Source organism: Gavialis gangeticus, unplaced genomic scaffold (assembly GCF_001723915.1).
Source record: "Gavialis gangeticus isolate Ggan-Ray unplaced genomic scaffold, GavGan_comp1, whole genome shotgun sequence".
Taxonomy (NCBI): domain Eukaryota; kingdom Metazoa; phylum Chordata; order Crocodylia; family Gavialidae; genus Gavialis; species Gavialis gangeticus.
In genome coordinates this window covers 15,183,819-15,199,040 of record NW_017728997.1, presented here as the reverse complement: position 1 = coordinate 15,199,040, position 15,222 = coordinate 15,183,819, and the positions used below count along the sequence as shown (strand labels likewise).

At 48.1% G+C, this 15,222-nt stretch overlaps 1 protein-coding gene across 1 annotated transcript in view; it reads right to left on the bottom strand.

Moving 5' to 3' along the window:
* ADAMTS9 (ADAM metallopeptidase with thrombospondin type 1 motif 9) overlaps positions 1–15,222 on the bottom strand; it is a 133,454-nt gene that overhangs the window by 3,175 nt on the left and 115,057 nt on the right. The window contains exons 30-37 of the mRNA XM_019504582.1: positions 9,546–9,716; positions 8,020–8,214; positions 6,246–6,378; positions 5,854–5,948; positions 5,605–5,699; positions 5,394–5,527; positions 3,552–3,643; positions 1,689–1,793 (exon numbers count right to left, since the gene is read on the bottom strand). Coding sequence (XP_019360127.1) covers positions 1,689–1,793; positions 3,552–3,643; positions 5,394–5,527; positions 5,605–5,699; positions 5,854–5,948; positions 6,246–6,378; positions 8,020–8,214; positions 9,546–9,716 — 1,020 coding nt within the window. The remainder of the gene's footprint in view (positions 1–1,688; positions 1,794–3,551; positions 3,644–5,393; positions 5,528–5,604; positions 5,700–5,853; positions 5,949–6,245; positions 6,379–8,019; positions 8,215–9,545; positions 9,717–15,222) is intronic.

Here is a 15,222-nt window from a genome sequence, read left to right as displayed (position 1 = left end):
CCATTTCTCCTCCAGGCAGAAAAAAACCCCCATCAAGGCCTCACCCAGTAGCTACTTCTCTGAGCCAAGGGGCGGCAAGGAGGAAAAAAGAAACCAAAACACAACCTGAGCAGCCAGAAAGGAACAGAAGGCTGCTCTTTGCTTAATGCCCATGGTAACAAGCCTAAGTCATTTATGTCTGGCACATCCTGCACCTGGAAATAATACCCCCCAAGTCACTGCAAGACCCTAGCATGGATTCTTGAGATCCCCAAACCCCTGCATGAGGCATGGTGTGAAAGGGGGATATAGCCTGGGACTGGTCCCACTGTCTTCTGCTGAGATGGACCAGGCCCAAGGCTGAGCCCTGGCTACAGGACAAGAGTCCCTCTGCAGCGGCACGGTGATGAGACTGACTTTTCTACACGGATGAGCGAGGTCAGGGCACCTGCAGTGAGCCGAGGCCAGAAAATGCTCGCAACAAAACTAAGAATCGGCTGACCTTCCCGTGTATTTGGTGTAGTCCTGTGTATTCATTAACCTTCACTCACTCAAGGCAGGTCTGTAGTGACTTCAGCTTGGGTATGGACATAGCGGAGCTGCTTTAAGCTTGCCAGCTCAGAGACTCAGCTCAGCGTAGGCTGCAAATTCACCAGTGAAGCTGGGCAAATGCTCAGGCTGAGCCACCTGCTGCTGCCAGCTGGGCTGGTGCTGGTATCCAAGCTTGCAAGTGGATCCACGGGCAGGGACATACCTCTGCAGAGCCAGCCCTGCAACTCAAGAGGAGCCAGGCCCACAGGCATTACAGCCTCACAGTAAATCCCTCATCTTTCTTCTTGCCATCCTCACCTACAGCTTCTGACTTCACTGCCTCTCTCCTTTCCCCCACCCTTCCCTTCCCATTGCATGTCTTGGCAGGAGGGAACAGCCGGTGCTCTCCATCACAAGACTCTGCAGTCCCCGCTTGAAGCAATCTGGTACATCCCAGTGGGAAGGGGGTCCCTAACCTTCATGGGAGGGCTTGCTTGGTGCACTGGAGACAAATGTGAAGACCAAATCAGGCAGCAATTCTCTCCTGACCCCTCATTTCTCCTGGCTACTCCCCCTGCCTTGGCAGCTCTTCCACCTAAAAGCAATCAAGCTGTTTCGGGCAAAGAGTCCCTTCCTTCTTACACCTACAACACCTGGCAAAAAGGGGGCCTGATCCCTGGCCATGGTTTTGAGAGGCTGCTGCAGTATGAATAATAATAGCTGTGCCCCAATACTTCTCGTTAGTCTTGGTCTTTAGCCTGCTCCTGTCACGCAATTAGAAGTTACAGATAGGAGAGAGCAGCAGGTCAATTTTTGCAGCCCTTCTACCAGCACGAATTTTCGCCTGAGGCCTCGTCAGAGAGCGCGGCCCCGGGTCCACGCTGCTGGTGGTGCAGGCTCCCTCCCAGGGGATTCAGACAACTAATTAAAGACATGTCTGTGCCCAGGCGCTCAGCATTCAGGGCTAGACAGACTCACTAATTAACTGCCGTAATTCAGAGCAAGTTACATTTACGACCATTGCCCCACACCTGATGACAATGCACGCTCACAGTTCAGGGCTCCTATGTCGTCTCCTCAATTCATGCTACGTGCTCATGAGAGCGATGCTATGAAAGCAATGCAGTCTGCGGTATGGGGATACCTAGAGGTCAGGATTAAGACAGTCGTTTTCTTACTGGAGATTTCTGAATTTCTGACACCGCATAGTTTCCCTGCGAGAGCCATTTTGCTGTTTCCATCACCGAAAGGCCAGTTCCGTAAAGGTCGATGCTAAAGTGACCCTAAAAAGAAAAACACAGAAACAAGTTGATTATCCCCCGAGCTGCTGCTTCTGGACCCGCTCGATCACAATGTGCTTGGACAGGAATGCCCAAAAAATGCTGAACGCCCCAAGAGTTAAAACTGTCCCGCTTTGCACAGCTGCAAGCTTCCTGCCCTACCCACACACTAACATGTCGTTCTTCTAACAAGACCTCTCTGGCCATGTTTTCAATTTTTGCAGCATTGAGCATGGCCAAGATGATGTGATGCCAAGGGAAGGGGCTGCTTTCTCCCCGCTGGCCAGCTGAGGGCACGCTTGGCTTTTCCATTGCGTGCTGCAGAACCTGCCGTGCTGCATCAGCTGGTGGAAAATGTAATGCAACTAAATCAGCTCCGTCAAACTTTGCAGCTCTCTTGCCGCTCCTCATCGGCAGAGGCCAGCCTTGTCCTTGTTTTGTAACGTCCTTTATTTTGTTCTCCTGAAGTAAAACCCAAAGTGTTTTGTTTGCTCCTTAAATCTGTCCTAAAATCAATGTTTCCTTTTTTTTTTAAGCCCCAGCCAAGGAAAACAAACAGTCCAGGGGCATGGCTGGATTTGGTCTCATTCACTTGCACATGCAAACACCCACTTGTTTCTGTACTTAGAAATACCCCTTTTCGATTTACAATACCAGTCTCCTGGCCTGACCTACCCTGTCCAAAATGGCTGCTAGGCTGTGAAACAGCAGACGGCTCTGAGCTTTGCTACGTTGGCAATGTCCATTTGCAGTTCAGCATCAAACCTCCACCTTGGTGGCAGGTGGCAATCAGGATTCCTGAACATGCCCGAGGTAGCAGCTCAGTCTCCAAGCCTTTGCGCTATAAGGAAAAGCGCCGGCTCCAGAAGTTGGAAGGCAAGGACATGAAGAGATTTCTCTGTTCTCTTGACTCCCTATTTATCCTACTTTACCCTTTTAGCGCATGGGCTGTGGGTTCATCCCAGCTGCGCTGCTCGATTGCTGCCCTGACTCCAGGGCTCGGTGGTGTCAGAAGCTGATTGTATTGGGGGAGATCATGAAACGTGGAAGGCTGTACGCCAGGGAAGTGGAGACCCCTGGCATACAGCTGCTCCTGCCAGAGCGTTTCCAAATGTGTGTGCATGATGGGCACAAGTGAACTTCTGCAACTCTCCTGCTCCCAGCCTGTCCTTCCTTCCCCTCAACTGCCTACACACCTTCACACTTGACCTTGGCCCTCCTTTTTCCCTGCCTCAGCTTGGACTCACCATCATCTCCATTCCTACTCCCCCACGGTGCACAATCAAAAGTTCAATCAACTCTTCTTGCAGCCCACACACCCTCCTAACTCTTCTGCTCACTGGCTGTACCTACAGGACCTCCTGGCCTCTGTCTGCCTCGGATGAACTTCCTCTTATGCGAACACGCGTGCTACTTGACAAGCTCGCTCTCTCTGCCATCCTCCTCTTCCTTCATCTTTGCCAGCACTGTCTACAACTTGACCTCCAAGTTGGGCGTTTCTCTTAATCCCTCCCAGCTCTGAACCTTCCTCAGCCTGGCATTTTGGATCGCCTCCTTTCGGACCCTGCTGGCTGTCTCGTAATAACCCACCTCTAAGGTTGTTTTCAGAACTGCAAGTACATTATGTACAGACCAGGGCAAGTTGCAGACCGCTGAGGTGAGAATGTGTTGGAGTTTGGCCGATGCGCCCGGGAGTAATTAATACAAAGGCTGGGACATAACAAACGGATCCAATTCGTGCGAGATGCTGCTGTCAAATACCTGCGGGCACTTGGCTGCGCTGTAGCAGTCCCCAGCAGTGGCATAAGGAACAGGTCGTCCATCAAGCGTCCGTGCAAACTGTAAATCAGTTGCTGTGAAAAATGTTTGGTGAACAGCGCAGAGAGAGATGGGGAGAGAGAAACATTTAAACATACTATTTGCAAGCAAGTAAATCTCCTAGAGTTCCTTTTGCACATTAATCTCCAGTGTTAAGATCTTTTCTGCTGGGTTTTGGTACTAAAACCCTGATTCAGCATGTATGTAAACTTCCAGCATGTGACATGCACTGAATTTAACGGGGCTGTTCACATGCTGAAATGTACGAATGTGTTGGAATACCTTGGGGAATTCAGCCTGTCAGATTATACAGAAACTATAACCATATCAACTGTTTCCATTTGTACTACGTTTCCGTATCAGAAAAAAATTAATTAGAAAAAACGTTGGTTAGATGAACACCTTGCTGGGGTCGTTTGACCCCAGTACTCTTTCCTGCCACGGCAGGGGGTCGGACTAGATGATCTTCTCAGGTCCCTTCCGACCCTAGAAACTATGAAACTATAATTTGAACGAACCAATAATAAAAAGGACACCTGAAGATCTAAAACATACATTCCCTTCAGCCAAGAAGGGGAGTTTTGGATTAGAAGAAAACTTGTGTTGCTAGGAAGGATTAAAATGATTATTTTGATAGATTAGATGACACAGGCCAGGTTCAATGAGAATTTCCAATGGACTGACTTCAACTAACATCCATTTATTTAGGCTGGGATTTTCAAAAGGATTTCACAGACTTTAGGGCTGGAAGGGATTTAGGCTCCTTTGAATTTTTATGGGAATGTGGTGCCTAATTCCCATAGGACAGTTCCTTTGAAAAATCCTAGCATGATGTCTTTACTTTTTTACAGACTAATAACTCGGGTAGCTTGAACGTGACTGGGATATCTCCCAATCTGAAAGCGAGGGGATGAACTGCTGTAGTACGAGCTGTATTTAATCTGTGGTGTTTTAAAAAGTTTCAGCTATGGTATTTACTCTCTACAGCCATTTCCACACCCCTGATAACAACACTACGCCGTATTTTAAACACATTTCTGAGAACAACTGCACAAATCCGGATGGCCAAATCCCTGTCTGCAGGGCACATCTGTGGCCTTCCTTGGAGACCACCTCCGACAGGCTCCCTGCTCCCACTACCATCACCACGAGCGATGGGCACGTTCTCCCACTGCGGCGCTAAAGTTCCATTCTGCTCTAACCAGGCACCAGCAAAACTCCGATTTTCTCAGGAGTCAGACTGGCTCCACGGTCTTGGCTCATTGCTCACTGATACCTAAGGAAAGACCTCAGCAGGCAGCAAGCAAGGCCCCGAAAGCGCTTCTCAGGATTCAGACTTTGGTCCACACTGTACTAACAAAAGCTACATCCAAGTGCACCATGCAGAGAACAGCCCCCCTGCACATTATCCTGCATGCGGCACTTGTGGGTGGATGGCTGCGTGTGTCTGGGCCCTTCACGACGATAGCTGCTGTTTGAGTCAGCTTTAAAATAAGAAACAAACAGACCAGAAAACAAAAGTAGGTGGGATTCAGAGACCTTTCCAAAGAGCAAAGTTGGGATGCTAGAGAGAAACGATTTAAACTCCCTGAAAAGAGCACGCTCAACTGCTCTTCTGATCCCTAAACATGAACTGCCAGGGTTGACGGAGTTTGCAACAAAAGGAGGTCTCTAGCAGGACAGGTCAAGAATGGTGAGCAGTGAATGCCCGCTCTTGCTCTGAACCGAGGTGTAGCTGTGTGTAAAACAGGCGCGTGTGGATGGTGAGGCCCTGTTTTTACTCACTTATGATTTGCATAGTGTTCAGGTCCAGCCTTACTTTGCTGAAGGTGGAAAACCCAGCTGCTGTGTAATCTTTCCTGCAGTGGCAGTCTTCCCGTCTGCTCCCGTTGTACGGACACTCTGTTGGATTATGTAATCTGCATCAGAAAAGAGCCTGTTCAGCTCTGGATTGGGAAACAGGCACTGTGAAGTTCACACCTAAGTGATTTCTTACCTGTACCCATACACTTCAGAGAAATTCTCCGCATCCCCACTCACAAGAGTCACATACTCCTTCGGGCTGTCAGTCTGCATCCCAGAACAATATATCTGAAAGGAAGAGACCATCATTTTGTCAGAAACCTATGAATTTAGAAAACAGAAGGTGGGAATTGCAGTGGTGGAAATAATGAGCATATAGGAGAGACTCTTGCGCCTTTGGGAACCGCACACGCACGATTTTCAATCGGTTCCTGAAATGCACCTTGATTATCTTTCCTTTAACGTTCAGGTAATATTCTCCATCTTCAATGACACCTTTGAGTCTTTTAACATCTTTGCAAGCCCTTGGTAATTCACCTGCAATGAAACAGAAAGGTCTGTAGTCAGGCAGGAATCGGATAGTTGTATTTCAGGATTTCTTCTGCAACCTTGCAAGCTCCCTGGCCAGCAGTGATCCACAGATCCTAAAACTGCCACGTAGCCATGAGTCCTGGAAACCTCATGAAACTCATGCTTGATTGGACTGGGGGCTTGATGTTGGAAAGCATCAAGCACTGCAGCTCTCAAGGAGGTCAGTGGGTGCTGCAGTTGCTCAGTGCATCCCAGGATCAAGCCATCAGAGCTGGAAGGTGAAGCGCAGTGTAGAAGACTTACAGTTGTGGATATTGTGGCAGATTCTTCTTTCTTCAGGTTTCAAATCAGCGTGGCACAAGGTGCTCGCCTGGTCGTCATTTGTTAGGCACTGCACTGACCGATGCATCACTCCAACGCCGCACGTAACAGAGCACTGCAAGAAGAAAGCATGGTGAGTGCGTTCCAGGACCGAGGCTTTTGAGTGCCAAGCAGAGAAAGCCCAGCTGGCTGCTGGGTGAAGATAAGTTTGCAAAGGCCCTACTGATTTCATGGTCCTTAACAGGCAGCACTTAAGTGCTTTGCTGGAAGGGGATGGAAATGTTTCACGCAAACCCTGCACTCAAGCAGACAGTCCCAGAGCAGCTTGTTCCACTTGCTCAGCCCATTGAATGGACATTTTTCCATACCATGTTTCACAGCCAGGATGCCCAAGAGACAACTATTCATTAGGAAGCTTGATTAGCATCCATGCTAATCCCTCTTTACTCCTGTCAAGTACAGCTCGGGGTCACTAAAAGGCACCGTTATGGTTTCATATGCAAACTGCTGTGCAGCTTAGGGGAAATTTTGGCCTCTTTGGACCTCAAACTCAAAGTCAATCTCTATGGCATTTATGGCATTGCAGCCTGCCCTTCATTTTGCACAACGCAAGGTTTCAGTCTGCAAAAGCAGTGGCCTCTTTTGAATGCATCGGGTGTTGGGTGGCCAAACTAAGATACCTTTAAAGGTCCAAAGGAGGTGGGAACCCTTCCTTTGAAAACCAAGCCCACACTAAGGTATTTTAGAACAGGCTCCCAAAAACCAGGGCAATCAATTGCTAGCCTTGTTAGAACATTTAGTCTTGGCCCATGCACAGTAGGATGGCAGAAGACATTCCTCACAGGTTACAGCAAACCACCCATGGACAAGCTGTGATTACTCTGTATGAGCCAGTTTCAGCAGGAAGCAAAACCATGCTCAGTTTGGACTCTCCAGCTGCCCTTATGGGATCCCTTTGGGTTGGGTATGGCCTGGGGAGTCCCCAGGAATGGGGAAGAGCTGGCTGCTCCGCTCTGTTTCTGAACAAAACCATTTTGATTTTCTAACATGATTGTCTCCCCAGGTTTTCTTGTGGCACAAAAGGTAGAAAATTGTAGTTTTCGTTCTGACCTGGAACAACATCTCTCTTCAAACATCAGAGTTTCCCCCTAAATAGGCATTCTGGCTCGAAGCAGCTCAGCTTTACTATTAGCTCAGACAATTTTCAGCATCTTCCGCTTGACTCGACCCTGGTAACTCGCACAGACTTGATAAATCGCTCTCAGTGCCTGAGAAGTGTCAATAAATCAAACTTGTGGGAGAAATGCAGCAATCCAAGCAACACTGGAGTTTTGGACTAAGTGAAGGGTGGTGCTTTCACTCAAAACCTTGTGATTTCAGTTCTGGAAGAGGGGGAGACACCACAATAGTTTTACAGCCAAAGGCTAATGTCTTTGTCCTTGCTCTACTGCAGGACTTACAGGAAGGGGAAGACAGGAAAGCAGAATCTTCTATATTTTGAGGTTGCAATGGCCTAAACTTTGGCATATCAGTTAGTTACAAGACACAACCATATGGTTGGCCATGCACATCACAGGCTTTAGGGGGAAACGTCTTCAGTGCATGGCCAACCATAGCCCTTCCTACACCCCAGTCAAATGGTCACCTCCGTTTCATTCCCTATCTGTGCAAAGAGCACCAGGTCTTTTGAAGCTGCCGACCAACCTTTAGTAACCACCCCTCCCCTCCCGTCACAAAGCCTGTGCATCATACTCACACTTCCCCAGTTGCCGACACGCCACGTCGCCAGGACCGGGCACTCCCCGAGGTAACAGGGGTGGATATTCAGGGGCTGCGTGCCAGGGCAGTTGACCGTGTTCTGGTAGCCGTATTCATAATGGTCCTTCCCAGTATAAATTTCACTGCAGGAGACCAGCCGTTGCTTGTACCCCTTGCCGCAGGTGACAGAGCACTAAGGGCATGAAAAAGCTCTGTTAGGGCCCTTTCACACATTCAGATTACACCTGGATAGAAACCAGTTATAGAGTGTTTAGACCTTTTCAGAGCTGGCTGGCTCTTTTTATAGCTGGATGAGTCATTTTTAAGCACTTTGCACATGTGGCTGGTCTAAAGGTATTGCATGATTAACCAATCCATTGTGTGATGATTACTTTGCATGAGTGACCAATCTAAATTCACGGCATGATTAACCAGTTAATTGTGTAACATATGCAAGGTGTAACACAGGCCTTAATGTCACGTACCCAGCCAGATTTCATGAAGGGGAAGGTGGTTCAGGGGAGAAGCACCCACTGCTGGCATCCTAAGAGACCAATAAAGAACTGATCTGCACCAGTTGCATGTTATTGCAATGCATTCTGGGACCAATTTGCTGGGAGCAGTAGCTCACTTTGCCAGAGCTGCCTCGGACTACTGTGAATAGATGCAAAGCACCACGGAAGTCAAGGGAGCCTTACAGGATCTTCTTTTAGCAGGGCTGCGGGGTGAGATGGCCTTGATTTGACTGCAGGGTAAGTATAGCAAAGAGGATCAAGACAGATGTAATACATGGGTCCTTTAGATGGAGCCTGAATGGGAACCTAGAAAGTGCTTCTAGTTATCGAGCAGACTCTGCTGGCCACTCACACCTGCTTTTTAATATCCTCTCTCTCGTTTCCTTGTTCCTCCTTCTCCAGCAGAGAAACTGCCCATGACTGCCATGTTGCACATCATGATTTGAGCACTGGGCACGTCTCTGCCCGCATTCATACACCGCTGGGCCCTCAGCCCAGGTCGCTCCAGGGGATAAAAGCAAAGAGGACAGAACTACTTTCACCAGTTCTTTTGGTCCAATCTCAGCAGGCCCATCTACACGCTCATTAATGTGCCTCAGTTACTGCACATTTAGTTTAATACTTCCTTAATAAAATACTAACTAAATGTGCAATACTTTAAGTTACTGTGCAGTAGCATCAGCGCATAGTTATTTAGTGATGCTTACTGCGCATTAGCCTAAAAACACTGTGCAGCAGGCTATGAGCAGTTTCTGTCATGACACGCTACTGCGCAATGTTTTTAGGTTAATGCGCAGTAAGTGTCTCTTGTAGACGTGTCCAGTTGGGTATAAAAAAAATCAGCACAGATCCACTACTGTTCACAGCCTCGTGGTGATTTACCCCAGTTGAGGGCTTGGCCCTGGCTGCTCACTGTGATCCAGACCACCCCAGGGATGGTGCGGGTGATCGTCAAGTCTGACAGTGTGGGACTCACCTCTGACAAGGTAAGACACGAGTCGGGACTCACCTCTGACCACTCCCCCGTGATCCAGACGTACTCGCAGGGCGGTAAGCTGCAGCTCTCCATTTCCGGGGGTCGCCTGCTGGCATCACAGTACAGGCTGTTCTCCACGCGCTTATTCTGATTCACGCACATGACTTTACGGTACCGGGACGCCTCCCCACAGGTTTTCATGCACTGTCAGTGAGAGAAAGAGAGATGAATTACACTCCGTTCACCAATGCAAACATGCTCCATTAACAGCATATGTGAATGCTGCTTCTGTCTCTGTTAGTCACGTTCAAAACTGAGATCACCGTGCTCGGTGCTGTACAAATGCCTAATGAGAAATAGGCCCCGTCCTGAGGAGTGAACACAGATGAGACAGAAAGGCTGGGAGGGGAAATCAATGTGTCCGAGGTCACGCAGCAGACCAGAGGGATCGCTGGGAACAGAGCCTGGTTTCTGACTGCCAGTCCACTGCTGCACCCACAGGACTGCACCGCTTCTCCGCAGCTGACGACCACTATTAAATCCACTTCATTTGCAATATGTTTTCCCCCTCCTTCTTTGTGGTGGACACCCCTGCTTGAACATGAGAAAGTGTTCTGGGGTTGCTTACGGCCAGGTATAAGAAAAGCTGGCAGGAGCCCATGGGACTGCACTGATTATGCTGAAACACCATGGGTATTAGCTGCAGTAAGCAACCAGAGGGAAGAACGAGCTTCCCCAAGGGGCTGCCTATTTTGATGTACTTAAAAGCATTGATCCCACTCCTTCACCGACATTTGAGATGCCCCGTCTAGCAGGATGCTTACCACGGATGGTTTGTCTGATGTATCTTGTTCTTTTCAACTGGAGTTACCCTTACGCTTAAATACCTTCCGGCTCTGGGGGTAGGTGACTTGCCCAAGGCTACTCAGGGAGTCAGTGGCAGAGGAAGGACTTTGGCCCAGCTCTTGCAAAATGGGAAATGCATGGGGACATCAATTATGGCTGTTGCTGTAAGAGGCTAACTTTGCATCCTTGGGATAGTTTGGACAGGGATGATCCTGCCTCAGGCAGGGGGTTGGAGTAAATAGAGGTCTTTTCTTTTCTCGATGGCCCTCCCTGTCGTGCTACTTAAGAGCACGAAGAGCTGGCTGTTAATCCAAGTAAAGGGAGACACTGCACAAAGCTTTAACTTCCCTTGGTAAGCAGGCACCTCCTGCTCTTTCAGGCACCGTTTGACCGCTGTCCCGGTGTGACCAGAAATGCTTCCCCCATCTTCCACAGCCCGACTACACAGACATGTTCCTCTGCCCCTCGCCTCCTCCCCGATGCCAGCGATTAATAAAGGAAACGATACAATTGTGAGGTTGTGCTAACACCTTCCTGGGCTTGTGCAAAAATATTTTGTACACAAGTGCACTAAAAAAAAAAAAAAAAAAAAGCCATTGACATCCGGCAAATAAATTAGTGGATGCAACAGGCTTCTTAGCTTTTAAGTAATGGGCTAGCTAGCAGATAAAATGCATGGAAAGAATATTTTTCTATGATGCAGAAGAAACGTGTTCCTCTAAGGAACAGATACAATATCCCATCACATTGTCTTTATCAGTGCAAACCTCCCCGCTATATGCGCAAGGTTTGACATGCCCCCCGGAGAGCTAAACCCTGCCAGGAGAATCTGGTTGGTTTTGCCCATTTGCCACACACGGTTTGAAGTCTCTGAACCAGTCCCCTTCACACGTTTTGTGGCAGATCCCCCGCGAGAGCTGCGGAGCACACCTCATCGGGAAGCTCACCCCTCTCAGGGCTGCCTTGCTTTTAATTAACTGTCAGGACTGAGATTGCAAATGAGCGGAGGGCTCGGAAAGGGAGCATCCACAGGTAGAAACGCCAGGGCTGAGAAAATCAATGGGTAAGTCTCCAAAGAGGGAAAGGCGTGTTTATGCCCATCATAAATATAGAGTAACTGCAAAACAGGAAGGAAAAAAACCCCCTCTAAAGCTTCATTTATTGTAGAGGAATAACTTAGTGGCTCTCAGGCAACAGTCAGCATTATAAAAGCTGCAGTCTGCCTAAAGACCCTGAGGGCGGCATGTGCTTTCAATCTTATTTACTCTCTCCCTCCGAGTCCCTGGAGTGGAAGTTGCTTCCAGGTCTGAGCTGAAATATAACATTCCTAAGGGGAGAAGAGTAATTTGCTTGACTGAGTCCTCCAGAGAGCGAACCAACCGTGCTATATTTGCCCTTCTCTGGTATCTCCTCATTACATAAATGGAGAATAAAATTGAAAAGTGGGTTAGTGGATTGGAATAAGACCTCAGTAAATCTCCTTTGTCACCCGGCTTCCCCTAGCAGTCAATAAAAAGCTCTTAACAGGCACCTTTCACCCGCAGCCTGACCCTTCCCTTCCGCGCTCCTCCCCAATTAGGGTGTCTTGACTGACGTTTGGGAGAGGAAATCAGTTCTGCAATTCGGATCTTTCTGCAACTCAGTTTTGCTGGGTGATGCCAGCTCCAATACAAAACTTCTCAGAAATTCAACAATAGTAGCACAAGGCTATCGGTAGCTTCTCTGCTGCAAGGCACGCACGGCAATGCTCCACATCTCATCTGTCAAGATACTAAAAATCCCCTTTTCTCTGTAGGTGCCATGGGGGAAGAGTAAGTGTGGATGGTAAAAAGGTATTGCTATATGATGCGGTGGGTTTTAACCAAGCAGGATGGCCTGTTTTGAGCTGAAGTTACTAGTCTAGGGCTGGGGTGCTGCATTTCCAGTTCCTGACACTGCCACAGACTGAGCAAGTCACTTAATGTGACTTTTGGGGAAATCACTTAATCTCTCCATGCCTCAGTTGCAACGAGAAGGGACCTCCTTTTACAGCCAAGCATCTGAACAGCAAGAGAAGGAGGCAAAGAGTGGGAGGAAGAAGAGATGGGGAGGGAGGCAGGGAAGGAGAGAGATGCATCTCCTCCCTTCAATGCCAGCTGGTCTATTTGGGCCCCGACTTCACCAGGCATTTTCAAATGTGATGAACATGAAGAATGTATACAGTCTCTCTGAAATCAGTGGGGGGAAATCAGGTACAAACTTCTGCCCTGGGCTGAATGCGGCTTTAGATTTCAGGGCAGGGTCAGATCATCCCTTGCTGGGTGTATATGTACAGCACCTAGCACAATGGCGTTCCCATCTCAGACAGGGTGCCGAGGCACTCCTGCAACATGCGAGTAATTGAAAAAATAACACGCCAGCAACTTGACCTTGGCTCCTGCTTCAAAACAGGATGGTGTGTTATAACAACCCAAGTATCTTACAGGTTATTACATTTTTTAAGGGTCCAGGTGCCACCTGGGCAGTGGCAGGACAAGCTTCCTTGATGCCTGTACCTGGTCAACTAATAAGAATGGGAAGCGGGGTTGATTTCCATGCTTGATTAAACAGTGGGCCTCATTCCTCAGCTTGCTAACGAAGGCTCCTATTGTGATGGCGGGTTCGATTTTGCGGATATCCATCCACAGGGGACCCGCCGGAGCTTATAAACTCTGCTGACACTGGGCACTGAACAGCTTTTCTATAAACAACACTGTCTCTCGTTTTCAATCAGTAAGAGTCGGCTTGAGATTAGCTCTTGGAATGTCTCTGGTATGTCACCCAAATTAGCACTTGAGTCTCCAGGCATCTGTCATCCCTCTGCAGCGCTTTGGAGACGACGGTCAGGACGCTGCCTAAAACTGTGCAGCCCCAGAGCGTGTATTTTTTTTTTTTTTTTTTTTAAATCGATAAGGCTTAAATCTATTGACATGCTCCAAAATAAACATCAGTGAACAAAGGTGAGAAATGCATCTACAAGACAGAGTGCCAGCAAATGAATGCAACAGATACATTAAAGGCTCTAATTAGCCACGGTAGGGTTATAAAACATTATTTATATTGAAGTTTGACAGCAGCGAAAATGCAAGAGAGGCTGCTGTTTCATTTAAGTCTAGGGGAAATTTAAGAGGGAGTCTCCTATTACTGACAGATATAAATCTTGCACAAGACAAACGGGGAAAAGGGACTAAAAGAAAGGGAGAAAGAGGGCTGACAAATGGAGCACAATCTTGACAGATTCGCTCTCCTTCCTCCTCCCCTCACATCTGAACTATTTTTATAGACGTTTCATACACAGATTTTTTTTTAGCTCTCTCTCTAGCTGTTAAATGCCCCCTCTCCCCACCTCTAAAAATCAATCCCAGCCAACCCAACAGCAAGAACAAAACAGCCACCCTGGAGGGCATTTTAGAAGCATGTCAACCTTTTATGGGGGCGGGGTCAAAATCTGAAATTTAGACAAAATTTGCTCAAAGTTTCAAAGCGTTTGGACTGGCTCTAGACATCCTTCTGTGGGTATTCTGCCTGAAACTAGAAGGGTTTGCCCTGAAATAACAATGGCCAGATCCTTCTTTCTTTCACACCCCTGTGCCTATACACACACACACACACACACACACACACACACACACACATTTTTCCCCCACTCATGTATTTAATTTTAGTTTCAAGTTTGGCATCATTGATCCAGAAGGATGAATGGAAACAGTCCTTCCCTATCAACTCTGCCCTTTTCCTTTCGGTCCCAATCCTCACTTTGTCCCTTTCTGCTGACTTGCATCAATTGGGTTAGAGCAGAGACAAGTTAATTAACATCAATACAACAAGAAAGCAGCCCAGGGTATGCAGGCAGTTCCCCGTTCCTTTCCCTGCCACAACCACAGGGGATGAAAAGACATATACAAAATGCTTGCTGCAGTCTCTTTAAAAAAAAAAAAGAGGAGAGAGCAATCAGGAATGTAGGAGCCCTGTGGTAGTGTTTCAGGCCATGCTATTTGTATTGTTTGGCTTCCCTGTCCACCACAGACTAACGCAATCTGTGCTTCCTCCCTATAAATAATGCGCAGGCTATGCTTGCAGCTGGCAAGGAGGTGCTTTGTTTTAACGGCACATCAGACAAAATAAAAGCTATTCAAAGAGAACGACTTGGAAACTGATACAAAGGAGTCAGTGCCGAACAGGGAACATCTGCTGCACGTTTCCAATAATGATTATTTATGGGCGAGGACGGCTCCAGCCCACCCTCCTCACCCCCCACCAAAGCTTCCTTGGAATCTGGTCTGTCACATGGTCGAGATTTCCACCGCGCGCAGTGGGCTGGGGAGCCCTGGAAACCTTTAGGAAACCAGCGTGACCCATCCAACATCCACCTCCCACAAAAGGCTTGGCAGGGGGGTGTGCGTGTGCGGCTCTCTCCTGTTGCTGAAAAGTTGCAAAGATGAGAGAGAGAGTGGAAATCAGAGGCAAGAGAAGTTGCTTCCAGAACTAACTGCCGTGCTCGGTAAGTCCTGCGATTGCATGCTGTTTGGTGACCTACTTTGCTAAGTGCTTGGGAAATTTAGGAGTTGAATGAGTTTAAAGTGCTCGGTAATAGTGCAAATGCTGTAGGATGTTTGCTATGACATCTCAATGGCTTCCAAATTTCTTCTGAGCCAGCCGTCTGCTTCAGCTCTGCCTCTGTGTTTCTGGTCCAAGTCAACCTTGAAAGTCCTGGGCCAAATCTTTCTTAGATATAAATCTCCATCGGTGTTTCTCACTGTCTAGGAATCATTCATTGGGAACCGCAGCGTTACAATTCGCGCCCTGGTAGGACCTTCGAATGTCGTTAAGATTGCGCCCCCGCCAG